The sequence below is a fragment of the Chlamydomonas reinhardtii genome, chromosome 12 (assembly GCF_000002595.2).
Source record: "Chlamydomonas reinhardtii strain CC-503 cw92 mt+ chromosome 12, whole genome shotgun sequence".
In the NCBI taxonomy this organism is placed as follows: Eukaryota; Viridiplantae; Chlorophyta; class Chlorophyceae; order Chlamydomonadales; family Chlamydomonadaceae; genus Chlamydomonas; species Chlamydomonas reinhardtii.
This window is the reverse complement of record NC_057015.1, coordinates 2,582,796-2,598,305: the sequence shown is the minus strand read 5'-3', so window position 1 is coordinate 2,598,305 and position 15,510 is coordinate 2,582,796. Positions and strand designations below refer to the sequence as shown.

Sequence of the window (15,510 nt, the reverse complement as noted above, 5' to 3'; positions counted from 1 at the left end):
GGGTTGGGTCGTCAGGGTTGGGTCAGGTTTGGGATGGCAGGTTTTGGGCAGACAGCAGGCAGGGTTGGGTCGTCAGGGTTGGGTCAGGTTTGGGATGGCAGGTTTTGGGCAGGGTTGGGTCAGGGTTGGGGCAGGGTTGGGTCGTCAGGGTTGGGTCGTCAGGGTTGGGTCAGGTTTGGGATGGCAGGTTTTGGGCAGGGTTGGGTCAGGGTTGGGGCAGGGTTGGGTCGTCAGGGTTGGGTCGTCAGGGTTGGGTCAGGTTTGGGATGGCAGGTTTTGGGCAGGGTTGGGTCAGGGTTGGGGCAGGGTTGGGTCGTCAGGGTTGGGTCGTCAGGGTTGGGTCGTCAGGGTTGGGTCAGGTTTGGGATGGCAGGTTTTGGGCAGGCACAACAACAACAACTGCCCCCCTGCCTCTGCCCCCCCGCCCCCCCCCCCCCCCATGCAGGCTGTACTGCGGTGGCTGCTGCTGAGCCGGCAAGCATGTGTGTTGGTGGCTGTGGGCCATGCGTGCTAGACAGGTGGTGCGGAATAGCGCGGCGGCTGTGGAGAATTCTTCGCTCCTGCGCCTGTCTACTGATGGGGGGACGTGGCCGTTGCAGGTGCTAACGTAGATGGCTTCGGCAGCTTGAGTCGCGCTAGGATGCTTGAGTTGGATGTCTAGGACGTGGACATGGCCGTGACGTGCACCATTGTTGGTGCGCGTGCACCGAGCCCGACGGGAAACCTGAGGGACAAGCGTGAGTCTAGGAGTACCCCGGCGGGCAACCAACGGGAGATACACATTCACGTTGGCAGGCGTTGGCTGGGTTGGGTTGTCATTCGCCCGCGCCAATAGGGCCCCCCCTTTGATGTCTTAATGTTGTAAAAACGAAGCCTGCTATAGCTAAAGCACAGTTATAAACATACCCTATCTAGGGAAGGGGACCGTTCCGTTTGAAATGGCGCTAAAGCTGCAGTGGAATGCAATCCCAGGCCTGAGGTCTCAGGCCTCAGCTGTCAGCCGTCGGTCCTGCTGCCCTGTCCAGGTCGTCCAGGTCGGCCGGCGCAACATCTGCTGCCGCTCTGCACCAGGCGACAGCCAGCCGGCCACGGTACGTCAAGTGACAGTGAAACACTAGCAGCATCATTGTTATAGATGAGCTCGAGCCGTCCTCGCGATACCTGACTGCCGGATGCTCATGGGATGCTGTTTTTATTTGCTCGTGCTTTTGACAGGCCGCGAGCAGCAGTGGTGACGAGGTATGCGTCTGAGGTGTCCATAGCGGCCTGATGTTGTCACCCAGCTCTGCTGGCCAGCTCTTCTGCCGGGATGACCCTCCCCACCGACACTACCCTCTGCTACCTTCCTGACCCTCCCCACCGACACGACCCTCTGCTACCTTCCTGACCCCCTGCTGCACATGTCCAGATTGCTGCCCTGAAGAAGCAGCTCGCCAAGGTGCGCAGCACATGCGTGCAGGGGTTGTGTGAATGTGGTTGCGTGTCTGGGTACTGCCCACGTCCCACGTGTGCAGCAGCGTGGATGTTGGAAGGCTGTAGGCACCGGACCCATGTCTGTCATCATGTGGATTCCGTGCCAATGCGTGGGATGTTGCAAATCCTGTTGCACCCCCGAATACAGATGGAAGAGGAGATCAGCAAGTGGAAGAAGTATAACGAGGAGGAGTCCAAAAGGCAGAAGGAGAGCGACGACAGATATAAGCAGGTGAGCGGTGAAGCTGTAACACGCACTTCAGAGCCGGGCGAGAATGTACTGTTACCAAGATAGAGCCAAGCGCCCTGATTTGCATGGCGCACGTTTGGTGTCTGACTTGGCCGCATCTCTTGTACTGACGCAGGCGGTTATTATCTTCCTGCTTATCCTTGCCCTGTACCTACTTCTCATGGCTGGGTACGCGTACTCCATACGCGTGATGGCCCTGGGCGCCACTGGCCGGCTCTGATCTAGCTGCCCGTACTCAGCGCCGACGCTTTCTTCTGGTTGGTGATTACGGCGGGGCTGGGTGTCGGCTCTGGCGGCACCATCGTGCAATATATGGTGACAACCATGGGCCTCGCGCCTGGCTTCGCCCATGGTGGTCACCATCATTTGCACGATGGTGCCGCCAGAGATGACACCCAGGCCCGCCGTAATCACCAACCAGAAGAATGCATCGGCGCTGAGAACGTGCAGCTGGATCAGATCTGGCCACGGCGGAGGTGTGGGTTGATGGAGTTGGATTGTGGCAAGTAAGGGCTGTCTGGGTACTTTCATGCCTTGACGCTGCAAACTGAATGTTGGGGGCTGGGAATACGCTGCATGCTATGGGCATACATTGACATACCCCTGCCGCCACACGGGGGAGGCACCCGAGACGAAGAAGACAAATACTTAAGCCAAGTGATAAGTGTGGACAATGTATAAATGTAACGTGCAGACCTTGCTCAAGTCAAATTGTCACAGCTCAGGGTTGTGGAGATGTATGGTGCGGGGCGGGGGATGGACAGGGGCGGGGCGAATACAGTGTGTTGTTGGTGCCAGGGTGGATGAGTGGTGCGTGGGAGGGATGAGGGTGAGGACGACCACCATCCCATGTACCGTATGGGCATCCGTCAGTGGTGTACCGTATCGTATGTAGCACTTCGCGCGGGTCATTGGAGGCACGTCAGGGGAGGGTGTACTGCGGTAGGCCAGAGGATAAAGGCACGAGGGGTGGCACCCCTGATTAGACCATGCAGGGAGGGATTTACAAGGTGACGGCGGCCAGCAGGCTACATTCCACCAAATCAGCAATCCAGCTGGGCCTCCAGCGAACTATTCTGGCGGCTACCCAGCGCGCATGGCACATGGCAACCGAGCACGCAGGACCGCATCACAGGTGGCCCGGTGAACGCGCCATTGCAAAAGTCCCATCGGCCATCGCTCCTTGCCAAACTTCATGGCTGCTGTATAGCGAAATGACCAGCAACGTGTGGACCGTGTGCCTTAGCAGCTCCCATGCAAAGCGTCACAGGCCATGCACAACACCACAGCGCGTCCCAATGCTCACAGTGGACGCACATGGGCCAGGCACAGGGACGCACGTAGCAGGGGCAGGGACAACCCATAACGATGGCTTTGGCTTCACACATGACTGCATGGGTGCTGGGTCCTGGGTGTGCGCAGGGGCGATCGAGGGGATGGCGCACAGGGGAGTCACCTGAGTCGCATGCAGTATGCATCCGTCTCCGCATAGCCGGCGCTCTGTCTATTCGCCACCCCCACACCCCCAACTTCAACTCCATGGACGCACCCCCCCCGCCCCCCCACCCTGCATGGACGTTCCAGCCACGTCTTGAGAACGTTACACGCTCCGTCGTTCCGTCCACATGATATAATGGACGCTACTCAACAGGCCCCATGATGATGATGCCCGACTGTTCTGACAACGTGGCAAGGACTAGCACATTTTAATCACACCTTGCACCACAGCGCGCTGCCTACGGGCCAGACTAACGAGTTCTGTCCCCGCTGCTTATCCACGGTACTGCCGGGCACCCCCCTACTGGCACCTCCCCAAACCTGACCCCGCCGCCCGGCCTCAACGCTGACGCCTACTGCTGCCCGCCCTGGGCGTCCCGGAGCGCCCGCCAAGCCCCTGGCAAGCAGCCCCACCGGCCGCCTCTGCTGCCGCCGCGCCTGCTGCTCCCAACCTCCTGCGCGGCACCCGCCTGCACCGCCGGTGTCGCGACAAACAACAGCGCGCCACTGCCCGTGTCGCCCCCGGCAACCGGGACGGCCGCAGCCTGGCTGGCCCCGGCAACGCCAGCCACCGCCGCCTCCAGGTCGACGTCTTGTAGCGATGCCGCAATGGCAGCCTCGGGACCTGGTCCTGGCCCGGGCCCGCCGGGGCCGTGCCCCGCCCGCGCCTCGACGTCTGCCTCCGACTGCAGCACACGCAGCCGTGCCTCCGCCGCCGCCAGCCAGGCCCGGCCCGGCCCCGGCCTGACCAGCGCAGGCGCCGCCGCCAGCACCGCTTTGGCACCATCCTTCCCACCCGCCGCAACAGCAGCAGTGCCACCAGTAGCACCGGCAGCAGTACCAGCCGCCGCCGCCGCCGCCGCGGTCGACCCCCCCGTCATGTACCGCAGGTGCGCCGCCGCCGCCAGCGCCGCCTCCAGCTGCTGCGGCGTCAGGGCCGGCAGGCGCGGCTCCACCGCCGCCAGGCAGCCCGCCACCCACAGCGCCGCGGGCGTGTAGCGCAGCGCTGCCAGCGCCCACGCCGTGTCCAGCAGCAGCTGCAGACCCAACACATCCACCGCACTGCCACTGCCGCCAGCCGCGCGGCCCCTAGCCAGACCCTGCTGCGCCTGCTGCGCCTGCTGGGCTGCGCCTCCGGCCCCACCACCAGTGACCGCCTCCTCATCCTCCACACTGTCCGTGGGAGTACGGCCTCCGCCTCCTCCGCTCCTTACCCGGCCGCGTCCCCGCTGCCCCCCTCCCGCCTCCTGCTGCTGCTGCCCCACCACCTCCGGCGCCAGCGACAGCGCATTCAGCTCCGCCAGAAGCGACGCCAGCAGCCGCGGGCTGACCTGGCGGCCCAGACGCGCCAGCCCCGTGACCAGCAGGGCCAGGTCGGCGGCGCCGGCGACGCGGCCGGCCACGGCGCCCGCCACCAGGGCGTTGAGCAGCGGCAGCGGCGGCGAGGCGCCCACGTCGGCCAGGTGCCGGACCACCTGGGGCAGCTGTGTGGGAGGAGGAGGGGAGGAGGTGGGAGAGGGGAGGTGGGGGAGGGGCGGTGGGAGAGGGAAGGCGGGAGAGGGGAGGGAGGAAGGAGTCCGGGGTTTTGTAGGACCGTAATCATAAGGCAATGCGGCGCAGCGGACATGGACATCGAGCAGCGAGGACGTTGGTCGGTGCAGACAGGCAGGCGCCAGCAACTGGGGTGAACACGGGCCCACCTGCCACGTGGGCATGTCTGCCAGCTTGGCTGCCAGCTGCCGCAGCATGGCCGCCTGCCACTCGGGTCCGGGGCAGTGGCGCCACGCCGCCAGCGCAGCCAGGCCGCGGTACAGCTCCACGGGCTGTGTGTGTGTGTGTGTGTGTGTGTGTAGGGGGAGCGGCGGGCACATTCATGATTAGTTAAGGAAGTGGTAGACGGTAGACCATCTTGGGGAACAGCAAGCGCTACGGGGCGCGGAGGCGCAGGCGCGGGCACAGCGGCACACACACACACACACGCAGGCAGGCGCAAGTCTGCATCGCATACACTGTCCTGCACGTATTGTTCTTCCTTGTGCTCCTTGACACCGGCAGGCTCGGCCCACATGACTGCCCTTCAAGGCACCACGCCGAGAATCAAACTGCCACAACCCTGCTGACGCTCCTCAGAGCTCTCGGTGTTGCGGCGGCCACTCACCCCCGATCGGTCCATAGCCTGCAGCCACTCGCCCTCCGCGCGCCGCAGCCACTCCCGGCCCGGCGCCATGCCCGCCCCCTCCAGCCCCCGGCTGAGGCCGTACAGCAGAGTGGCCAGCTCCGTACAGCTCATGCGCGGCATGGCCAGCCTGTTGGCAGCCGACGCATCGGGGGGGCGCAAGAGATAACGTGCTGTGTTGGCGCATTTTGGATGACGCCGCCGGAAAGCCAGAAAGCCAGCCAATGCATGTACGCGCCCCTTCCAAGTGGGTGGATGGGTCCTGTTCCCAGCTCCCGTTCCCGGCTCCCTGCTCCCCACACCCAGCCCTCCCCTTCCTCTCCCTCCCTCTCCCTCCCTCTCCCTCCCTCCCCCTCCCTCTCACCAGCACGCCTGCATGAAGGCTCCCAGCCACTCCGCCGGCGGCTGCACCCGCAGCCGGTGCAGCGACCAGGCCGTGCTGCTGAGCGCCTGCGGTGGAAACGCCGCCAGCAGACCGCGGCAGCGGCCCATCAGCGCCTCCATCAGCGCCGGCGGCGGCGCCAGCCGCAGCTCCGCCGCCGAATGCAGCAGATTGGCCAGCGCCTGCACCTCCTCGCCGCCGCCACGCCACGCGCCCGCCGCGTACGCCACCGCCCCCTGGCGCTGCTGCTGCTGCTGCTGCTGCTGCTGCTCCAGCGCCGCCGCCACCGCGCCCCAGTAGCTCCGCAGCCAGCCGCCGCCGGACTTGCCCGCGGGGGCGTACCCCAGCTCTGCCAGCGCGTACAGCACCGTCGCCAGCTGCCGTATAGTGAGCGACGAGGTGCCGCCGCCGCCGCTGGCGGCGGCCCCGCCGCCGTCCTCGTCGTCCTCACTGCCGCTGCTGCTGCCGGCACTGGCAGTCTCAGCAGCGCTGGAACTCCTAGCGGCGGTGGCGGTGGTGGCACTGGCGGTGGTGGCGGCGGTGGCGGTGGCGGCAGTAGCGGACTTTGCGCCGGCGCGCCGCTTTCGGGGCGGTCTCGCCAGCTGCATGCGGCGCTTGAGCTCGGGCAGCATGGCCTCCTCCAGCCAGGCCGTGACAGCCTCCTGCAGGTGCGGCCGGGACCCAGATTGCAGAACCTCAGTACGGCAAGCTTCTGTGCTGAGCGCTTGGTTCCTGGCACGACCTGACTTGCTCTGGCCCTGGCAGCGGTGCCAACCCCAGCATCGAGATCCATGCCCAAGGGCCATATCCGAGCAAGCAGCCCCGGTACGGGCTTGTATCGTCTGACCGTCTGGGTCTGTGCCTGTTCTCCCACCCCACAACCACCAGCCCAGAGCACTCAAGGTTTGGTCCTCTGTCCCCCCGCAACCCCACGGCCCCACGGCCCCAGGGCCCCACTCACAGGCGAGGTGCGGGCTGCGGCGATGAGTTTGGCCATGCCCCACAGGTACAGCACCAGCCCCTGGCCGGTGAAGTCACGCAGGTTGGAGGCGCCGTACCTAAGGGAGGGGGAGGAGAGGGAGGACGGCGGCTGGAGTGAACAAGGCGCACCGGCAATGCGCCGCTGGGGACCACTTGTCATGAACAGGACCAGGGAGGACCGGGAGAGCCCCTGCCCCCCTCCCTCCTGGTGTCGCTGGTTCCTCACTGGCATGCGCAACCACCTCCCCTGCTCCCCTCCTCGCCTGCTCACCGCATGAGTTCCTCCATGAGGTAGGTGGGCACCTTGAGCTGCAGCTTGGCGGCGCCCTGGCAGGGGATGGACACACACACACACACACACGCATGAGGGGATGGGGACACAGGGATCATCTCCGTCTACCACAGGCGGGATCACCGACAGGGATTCGGTCCTAGTGTGTCTAGCGCCGGGGGAAGGTGACATACCAGGACAAATACACACATACACAAACACTCTTCGCATGGACAGCGTTGACCCGTCGACCCATTCCCCTTGTGCTTTCCTGACACACTCGCATACGCAAGACACTCGCAAACACATACGTCCCTTACACGCACGCACGCACGCACGTACCTGCACGTAGTTGGCCACGCCCTGTGTGGTGAACAGGTGCAGGCGGGCGGCGGTGGCGGAGAAGAAGGCGCGCTGCCAGGTGGCGGGCGGGCGCTGCCGCAGCCGGCCTGGGCAGGACGAGGGAAGGAGGGACGAGATGTGGGTTGTAGGGCGCTAGGGCACGGAAGACGCTTCGACGCATGAGAATAATAGAGGAGGTGCTGAGGCCGCCAGGGCCACACACACACATACACATACACATACATGCACGCCGTATCCTTCCTTGCGCTCTTTGTAACACACACACACACACATGCACATGCAGACTCCCGCCGCCACTGCGGCCGTGCAGCCCCCAGCCTTGAGCCCGTGTAACTCACCCAGCGCCCACATGATGTTTGCCAGGGCCTGTGTGGGGTAGCCCTGCACTCGGTCCTGGGTGCACAGGAACAAGCCCTCCCACCAGCCACGGCCCGCCCAGGCCGCAGAGCGCGGCGCCAGAGTGCCCAGCGCCCACACCAGGTTGGACACGGCCTGAGAGGAAGAGACAGTGTGTGTGTGTTGTGTGTGTGTGTGTGTGTGTGTGTGTGTGTGTGTGTGTGCGTGCGTGTTGTACCGTAAGTGCATGGCTCACGGGTCGCTGTTCTCCGCCACCGCATGCCGCGCGTTCCTTCACACGCCAGCCGCATGCCAGCATCCCAGCACCTCACTACCTCAGCAATACTTGTAAGTAGTAAGCACTTAAGCCATGCACACCTGCGAGTGGTAAATGTCCATGTTCTGACCCGCCACAAACACCAGGTCAGCCAGCAGCTCCTCCTGCACAGCTGCAGCCGCCGCCGCTGACGCTGCCGCCGCTGCCGCCGCCGCGGCTGCGGCGGAAGCTGCCGCCGTCCTCCCACTTCCTGCCGCATGACCAGAAGGCGCCGCCGTCGCAACAGGCGACGTCGATGCCGAAGCCGCAGCGGCAGCTGCGGCTGGCATGACACCGGCGCTGCTGAGGCGCGCAAAGGCGTGCAGCAGCGTCACCACACCCTCCGGATCCAGATCCAACAGCCGCCTCTGCGCCACTTCGCCCAGCCTTGCCGCCAGCTGCGCCGCCTGCCGCCGGTCCTGCCACCGCAGCGGCACAGCCGCGTCCTCCGCCTCCTCTCCCACTTCCGCCTCCGCCAAGCCGCCCGCATCGCTTCCGCCGCCGCCGCTCCGCGGCGCTGCCAGCTGCGCGAGCCGCGCCGCGAATGCGGTGATGTTGATTGCGTTGTAGACGTCGGCGTGTGCCTCCAGCTGCGCCGCCAGCTGCTGCAGGTTGGCGGCTGTGCGGATGTTCTCAGTCAGCTCGATGCTGCGAGCCTCGGTGACGCCCTGCGTGGACACAACACACAGCTCGAGTTGGCGAGTTTAGCGAGCAAACGAATGTGTTTCAATTGAGTCAAGCAGCACATACACACGCCGCCGGCAGGCGCAGCCCCCACGCTCTTGCGCAACCTGACACCCGCTCAATCCTGACTCCGTCTTGCCTTCCTCCTCCCACCCAGCCCCAGACCCAGCCCCAGCCCCAGCCCCAGCCCCGGCCCCAGCCCCAGCCCCAGCCCCAGCCCCAGCCCCAGCCCCAGCCCCAACCCTACCTGTGGCCCGGCCCCGTGCTTCTGGTCGTGGACCTGCCGCAGGTGCGCCTGGCGCGGCATGCCGCGGCGGCCCGGGCTGACCACCGCCGGACCCGGCGTGCCTTGGCCCATGGGCAGGACCGGCCCCGGCCGTGCGTGGCCTGCTGTGCCAGTTTCACCTGGCCGCTTCCGCGCGCCCCCCGCGTCCAAGCCCGAGCTTTCCGCGCCCTGCCGTGTGCTGTGGCGCTGCCGCTGCGCCTGCGGCAGCTGCTGCCTGGCCCCTTGCCGTCGCTGCTGCCGCCGCGGCTGCGGCCGCGAGGACCTGGCCTCAAACCCCAAGTCTTCGCCGTGTGCCGCGCCCCAGGCTGCAGCAATGCCCTCCACCATACGCCGCTGGGCGCCCTGCTGCTGCTCCGGCGGCGGCTCGCGCTGCTCCAGCGACTGCTGCAGCAGCTGCTCCATTGTCACCTCGCCCGCACGCACCAGCACCATCGGCTCCGGGACGCCGCTGCCCCCGGCGGCAACCCCCGATGAGGGTGGCGGCTGTGTCCCTTGCCACCCGCCTCTGGCCGGCCCCGTCTGCCGCGCCTGCGACCGCCCACCCTGCCCAGAACCGCCGTAGGCACGTGCCGCGCTGCCCAAATCCTCCTGACCCTGGCGCTCTGCTGCCGCCGCCTGCCCACTCCCGGACTCGAAGCCATCACCCACCACCAACTCTTGTAAGAGCTGCTGCTGCAGCGACTGCTGTGGCAGCCGCTGCGTGGACCGCTCCCTGTCTAGCTGACCACCCGGCGGCCCACGCCGGTCGCGCTGCCGCGGCGGCCTCCCGCCGCTATTGCTGGTGCTTGCGAGGCCGTGGCTGAGCAGGCGCTCGCGTGTGGCTGCGTCCAACTCCGGCGACGTGTCGGCCGGGTGGCTACCGCCGCCGCCGCCGACACCGTTGACGCCGCTCAGACCATTGATACGGGCCCCATTCGGTGCATTGGATCCTCTGTGCCCGTGCGACGGCGTGGCCGTTGCCGGGGCAGCAGCAGCAGCAGCCGTAGCGGCGGCTGGCGCCAAGCCGCCGCCGGTACCTCGCGACAGAGGTCCACTGGCTAGCCGGCCTGCAGTAAGGGAGGCGGCGCCATGTACGCCACCGGCCGTGACGCTGCTGGGGGCATCAGGAGAAGACGGCGAGGCCGCTGATGAGCTGGCTCGGTAGCTAAAGGCTCTGGTCCGCGCCGTGTAGCAGGGCAAGGCCCGGGGCCCAACCACCGCCCGGTCCGGCCCAGCTGTCCGCATCCGCCAAACGCAAGCGCCCCCGGCTAGGTATGCGCTCGGCCGCTCAACATCTGTATTGTGCGAGCTGATAGTGCTGGTGGAGGGACACTGAGGTGCCCGTTTTGGCCAGCGTCCGTGTTGCTGCCGGAGGCCACTGGCGTAGCGCGGGAGGGCTCGCAGTCCAACCACTGGTGACCACAGCCACAACCGCGGCGTCTGAGAGCGCCTCTTGAGCCCCAGGTCCTCTACACTGCTTAGTTAGCACAGAATGCGAAGCTTGAAACAATTCAGCACTATGTCGGCAGCGGCGCACCGCCGGCAGGTTTCGCCCTGGACAATTTCGTCTAAATTCTCAGCGCACGAGAACCGAACCACAATAATACTGCCCTAAGCAATGATAATTACGCTTTAGGCAGCATAAACGACCACTAAACTGTAAGCGGCACGGACAGTGTGCGACGGAGCTAGTTGAATACAATTCCTATAACATTTTTGCATTTACAAGGACAAGTCTTCAAGCGTGCATAGGAATTACAGGCGTTTCGCGCAGGCGATGCAATGATTGACGTGTGCTTTGCTCCGGCTCCACCGTTTTGACTTTGCAAGGCATACCAAGATCGTACTTGTAGTTTGCGTACTTATAAGAGGGCCTATCGTTGGTTGTGAAGTCCAAAGGTCGCTCGTTTGCGCTTTTCGCGTCTCGTTGCTACTTCAATCCCCCGCATAGCATCATGGGTGGTCCAGATAAACTTACGGATGCGGAGCGAGCGGCGGCGATAGCCGCCTTCGAGAAGCTTGGCATCTGCACTCAGCTTGCCGAGGCGGCGGCAGGGCTGGGCTGGAAGGCGCCGAGTCACATCCAGGAGCAGGCTATTCCTCACTTGCTGGCAGGTGCGAAAGCTCTGTCCGGCCTGGGGGCGGTCGAGTCGGCCAGGGTTGTTGCACGCCCGGCACCGCCAAGGCACCCAAGGATTGCGACTTGGCGCGGCCGCTGTCGCGACAGGAAGTCAAGCGGTGTACTGCGAGCCCATTAGCGCAGAACGAGCTGGTGGCTATGGGGTTGGGGGCAGGCACGGTGCCTAGGGGCACACAACGCTTTGTAGACACCTTCCGTAAGCACCACGCGCCAACACCACCGCTGCCAGACCGCCAACGGCCACAACGCTTCAGCCTGGCCCTGCGCCCCCTCCTGAAACGAGCTTCCACCACAGCTCACGCCGGAGCCCTCGCACGAAGCCCCGCGCCATCCTCTTCAACCCATCTCCACTCTCACCCTTTGCCTTGACCACCCGTCTGACACTCACACGCACGCCCAAACACGCACACACAGGCCAGGACGTCATTGGTCTGGCCCAGACCGGCAGCGGCAAGACGGGCGCGTTCTCGCTGCCCATCCTGCAGGCGCTCATGGACAAGCCGCAGGAGCACTTCGCGCTCATCTTGTCGCCCACGCGCGAGCTGGCCATCCAGATTGCGGAGCAGGTGGGTTGCTTGGGAGCAGGCGCAGTGTGGGTCTGAGCGGCAGCGGTGGGTCGCCCGGTGTCCTGCTAGGGCGGATATGGGATACGGGTGGCAAGCTTGCAGACCGCGCAACATGACAGGGTGCCGCGCCAATGCTCGGCTGCCGTCGCCCCTGCCCGCGGCCATGCCCACCGCCGCCCCCTTGCCAACCGCACCCCAACCTGCGCGCTGCACTGCTGCAGGTGGAGGCTCTGGGCAGTGGCATCGGCGTGAAGAGCTGTGTGCTGGTAGGCGGCATTGACATGATGGCTCAGGCCATAGCGCTGGCCAAGCGGCCGCACGTGCTGGTGGGCACGCCCGGACGTGTGGTGGACCACCTGTCCAACACCAAGGTGCGCGGGGGTGGTGGGGGGTGGGGGCGGGGTGGCGGGTGCAGATACCAGTCCAAATTAAAGCGAACCCAATGCAAAGAGCAAGGAGGAGAGCGTGGCCTATGCAAAGAGCGAGGAGGAGAGCGTGGCCTATGATTTGACAAGGAAGGGGAGGGGGCGTCGGGGTACTCGGAGCCAGTCCCAAATGAATCGAGACTCAGGGGTGTGTGACGCGACATGCAGTGCGGTGGGCGGGAGAGAGGACAAGGGGTGAGAGAGGAAGGAGAAGCAGCCTCACGAATCGGTCTGTGCAGGTTTACCGCGTGGATGCCGCTCCCCTCTGGGTTCCAATAGTTACGGGCGTGGCAGTTTCTACCCTCCCCTCACCAACCCCTTCAGCGCCGTTTCGACGTTGCTTCTCTTGGCTGGCCATGCCTGGACCCCCCCCCCGCTGCCTCCCTCCTCCTGCAGGGTTTCAGCCTGAAGCAGCTCAAGCACCTGGTGCTGGACGAGGCCGACAAGCTGCTGGACATGGACTTCGAGCAGGAGATAGACCAGATCCTGAAGGTGGGCGAGCGGAAGGGGTGGGGGCGGGTACGGGGGGCGGGTGGTGTGGGTGGGAGAAAGATGGAGGGATGGGGGTTTGGGGGAAGGGGGTAGGCGTTGGGCGGGGTTGTTATTGGGGAAGTGGTGGGCTGGTGGGTGCCAGGGGGCGGCTTCGGGAGACACGGAAGGTGCAGGGGGTGGGGGAAGCAGTGGCGTGAGTAGGGCATAGGCAATCGAACCAAATGGACCTGGGTGGACCTGTGCGGAGCCAGGACGGAACCGGGGTGCAGTGGGCGTGAGTGCGAGCCACACGTCTTGATGGCAATTCAATTCGCACTGTGGGCGCATGGCTGCGCAGGTGATCCCGCGCGAGCGGCGCACGCAGCTGTTCAGCGCCACAATGACCAACAAGGTGCAGAAGCTGCAGCGCGCATGCCTGGACAAGCCGGTCAAGGTGAGGGGGGGGAGGTAGCCGGTCCGTGCAAGACGGAATGGTGTCACTTGGGGGTTTCCACCATTTCATTTACAGACTGCGGGTTGAGGACAATGCGGTCTGGGGGCTGCCTGCGGCTGCACGACCTATTCTTGCACCCCCAATCTCTAGCACGCTTGTGCCCGGGGCCGTATGCGCCACCCCACCCGTAATGCTTTTGCACACGCACGCACACTTGCAGATCGAGGTGGCTCACAAGTACAGCACAGTGGACACGCTGCGGCAGCAGTACGTGTTTATCCCCGCCAAGTACAAGGACTGCTACCTGGCCTACGTCATCAACGAGCTCAGCGGCAGCACATTCATGGTGAGGGTTGCGGTTTCGAGGCGCGGGGGTCAAGAACAATCCGGGTCTTCACCACATTACTGCATGCTACACCAAACCTGGTTGCCTCCTGCTCACAGCTCGCCCCTCTCCAACCTTCACCTCACACCTCGCCCCCCCCTTCCCTTCTGAGTTTGCAATGGTTTGCTTTGGGAAAGGAATGAAGTACCCCCTGTCCCCCCACCCGCCCCCACCCCTCAGATCTTCACGCGCACCTGCGAGTCCACGCGCCGCATCGCGCTGCTGCTGCGCAACCTGGGCTTCGGCGCCGTACCCATCCACGGCCACATGAGCCAGCCCAAACGCCTGGGCGCACTCAACAAGTTCAAGAGCGGCGAGCGCAACATCCTGGTGGCCACCGACGTGGCCTCGCGCGGCCTGGACATCCCGTCCGTGGACGTCGTCATCAACTTCGACGTGCCGCAGGTCAGAGAGAGCGCGTGTGCGCGGCCGCGTGCACGGCATGTGTGTGTATGTGTTGTTTTGTGTGTTGTGTGTTGTATTGTGTTTTGTGTGTATGTGTGTGTGTGTGTGTGCTGATAATGCACACTTGGAAGGGGATTGACACCGCGGGTGTGCGTGCGTGCAGTATAGCGTGTATGTGCTCTGTGTACGACGGTGCTGATACGGCACCGGCAACCAAGGAGCCGCATCGGGACCCGGCCCGCCTGATTTTCACCTGCCTGCCCCTGCCTGCTCCTGCTGACCCTCGCGATCCTGGCCGGACCCTGCTCCCCCACAGAACTCCAAGGACTATGTGCACCGGGTGGGCCGCACAGCCCGCGCCGGCCGCAGCGGCCGTTCCGTGACCATTGTGACGCAGTACGACGTGGAGCTGTTCCAGAAGATTGAGCACCTCACAGGTGCTGATTGTGTTGTGTAGTGTAGTGTTGCGTTGTGTCGTGTGTTGCGCGGTTCGGTAGCGGTTGGTGGCATTTGTTTGCGGTCCCTTACGCTTCTCGTGCCAAACGCTCTTGTTTCATAAGCTGTCCGTGCCTTCTCAGCGCTTTCTACCCCTCACTCCGCCTATCATGTGACCATCTTTTAACTAAACGCGACCGCACTACCGCAGGTGTCAAGATGGAGCAGTTCCAGGCAGAGCGCGAGGAGGTGCTGTTGCTGCTGGAGCGCGTCAGCGACGCCCAGCGGTTGGCCACCATGCAAATGAAGGAGGCGGATGCGGGCAAGAAGGGCAAGCGGAAGGCGGACGACGACGATGAGGGCGCGGGCGGCGGCGGACGAGGCGGGCCGAAGCCCAAGCTGGGTGGCGGGCGGAGAAAGTACTGAGCGGTTTGGAGGGAGCAGGGGTCAGGGGCTAGTAGGGGCAGGAGTGGTGTGTGCGTGTTTTATTAAGCGTGAGAGTGAGAGTGAGGAGATGGAAAGGGAATGATTTCATGAGAGAGGTGTGTGCAGTGAGGAGCACTGAAGTTATGTGTACAGGCGCGAACACTCGGAGCCGCGGACGTGGGCACGTTGAAGAGCTGTTGCCTGCTGGGTAGACATCAATAGGGCGCAGAGGGATGGCTGCGGATGGCAGGCACGGATGGCAGGATTGGGCCGGAAATCGGGAATACCAGCAGGGCAACCGTGAACCGTGTGGCTGGTACTCAGGCCGTGCGCAAGTAACTCTGAAATGTAGGCTTTGTGGCTTTATCGTGACCAACTGACCATCAACACGAGCGTACAGCGTGGCGTACAATCCCGAACGTCCTGCTGAGGCCTACAGTGTACAAGTTTGCGGGGCTATCAGTTCGCCTCCCTTCCGCGCCGGACAGGTCAGGGCAGCCGCAACCCCGGTGCACCCACAACTTGAATGGTGTTCCAAACGCCGAGCGGCTTTGATGGGGACACCGAGGGAAACGGTACCCTGTGTCCACAGGGTACCGTTTCGCGCCGTACGTGCCTGGGTGCAGGGGGTGGGCACCTGTGAAATCGCAAGGCTTCCCAAACCCATTCAACGTGTTTCAAGTACACAAGCTTTAAAGTTTTGTAAATGAAAGCAAGCGCGTGCACTGACGGAAGGCCCCGACGGAGCACGGATGTATTCCTCATCAAAAAGAGGGAGCAGATGGCTCGAAGGGGGATTCTCGCGGAAG

General features: G+C 64.4%; 3 protein-coding genes across 3 annotated transcripts; 2 read left to right on the top strand and 1 right to left on the bottom strand.

Annotated features, from left to right (window-relative positions):
• The first annotated feature begins 923 nt into the window (after positions 1 to 923).
• Positions 924 to 2,709, top strand: CHLRE_12g505151v5 (uncharacterized protein). The gene is made up of 5 exons (XM_043068146.1): positions 924 to 1,091; positions 1,216 to 1,239; positions 1,409 to 1,438; positions 1,622 to 1,705; positions 1,839 to 2,709. The coding sequence occupies exons 4-5, from the start codon at positions 1,622 to 1,624 to the stop codon at positions 1,941 to 1,943; spliced, it is 189 nt and encodes a 62-aa protein (XP_042918222.1). The 5' UTR covers positions 924 to 1,091; positions 1,216 to 1,239; positions 1,409 to 1,438; the 3' UTR covers positions 1,944 to 2,709.
• Positions 2,710 to 2,714: 5 nt separating this feature from the next.
• CHLRE_12g505150v5 (uncharacterized protein) lies at positions 2,715 to 10,683 on the bottom strand. The gene is made up of 10 exons (XM_043068145.1): positions 8,977 to 10,683; positions 8,108 to 8,713; positions 7,732 to 7,885; positions 7,373 to 7,479; positions 7,031 to 7,086; positions 6,740 to 6,836; positions 5,761 to 6,440; positions 5,379 to 5,526; positions 4,921 to 5,043; positions 2,715 to 4,704 (listed from the first exon to the last, which is right to left on the bottom strand). Exons 1-10 carry the CDS (start codon positions 10,237 to 10,239, stop codon positions 3,574 to 3,576), a joined length of 4,365 nt encoding a protein of 1,454 aa, XP_042918221.1. The 5' UTR covers positions 10,240 to 10,683; the 3' UTR covers positions 2,715 to 3,573.
• A 160-nt stretch (positions 10,684 to 10,843) lies between these two features.
• On the top strand, positions 10,844 to 15,419 carry CHLRE_12g505200v5 (uncharacterized protein). Its single transcript, XM_001690761.2, has 9 exons — positions 10,844 to 11,109; positions 11,549 to 11,700; positions 11,922 to 12,071; positions 12,522 to 12,617; positions 12,955 to 13,050; positions 13,271 to 13,396; positions 13,616 to 13,840; positions 14,157 to 14,277; positions 14,487 to 15,419. Exons 1-9 carry the CDS (start codon positions 10,950 to 10,952, stop codon positions 14,699 to 14,701), a joined length of 1,341 nt encoding a protein of 446 aa, XP_001690813.1. The 5' UTR covers positions 10,844 to 10,949; the 3' UTR covers positions 14,702 to 15,419.
• The last annotated feature ends 91 nt before the right edge of the window (positions 15,420 to 15,510 follow it).

What these genes read in the sequence shown, in the direction of transcription:
- CHLRE_12g505200v5 (XM_001690761.2), top strand. Translation starts at nt 10,950, where the DNA reads ATGGGTGGTCCAGATAAACTTACGGATGCGGAGCGAGCGGCGGCGATA. An exon ending in TCAGCGGCAGCACATTCATG is followed by an intron (nt 13,397 to 13,615) that starts GTGAGGGTTGCG and finishes CCCACCCCTCAG; the next exon opens with ATCTTCACGCGCACCTGCGA. An exon ending in GAAGATTGAGCACCTCACAG is followed by an intron (nt 14,278 to 14,486) that starts GTGCTGATTGTG and finishes GCACTACCGCAG; the next exon opens with GTGTCAAGATGGAGCAGTTC.
- CHLRE_12g505151v5 (XM_043068146.1), top strand. Translation starts at nt 1,622, where the DNA reads ATGGAAGAGGAGATCAGCAAGTGGAAGAAGTATAACGAGGAGGAGTCC. An exon ending in GCGACGACAGATATAAGCAG is followed by an intron (nt 1,706 to 1,838) that starts GTGAGCGGTGAA and finishes GTACTGACGCAG; the next exon opens with GCGGTTATTATCTTCCTGCT.
- CHLRE_12g505150v5 (XM_043068145.1), bottom strand. Translation starts at nt 10,239, where the DNA reads ATGCGGACAGCTGGGCCGGACCGGGCGGTGGTTGGGCCCCGGGCCTTG. An exon ending in AGGCTATGGACCGATCGGGG is followed by an intron (nt 5,044 to 5,378) that starts GTGAGTGGCCGC and finishes ACACACACACAG; the next exon opens with CCCGTGGAGCTGTACCGCGG. An exon ending in CAGACATGCCCACGTGGCAG is followed by an intron (nt 4,705 to 4,920) that starts GTGGGCCCGTGT and finishes CCTCCCACACAG; the next exon opens with CTGCCCCAGGTGGTCCGGCA.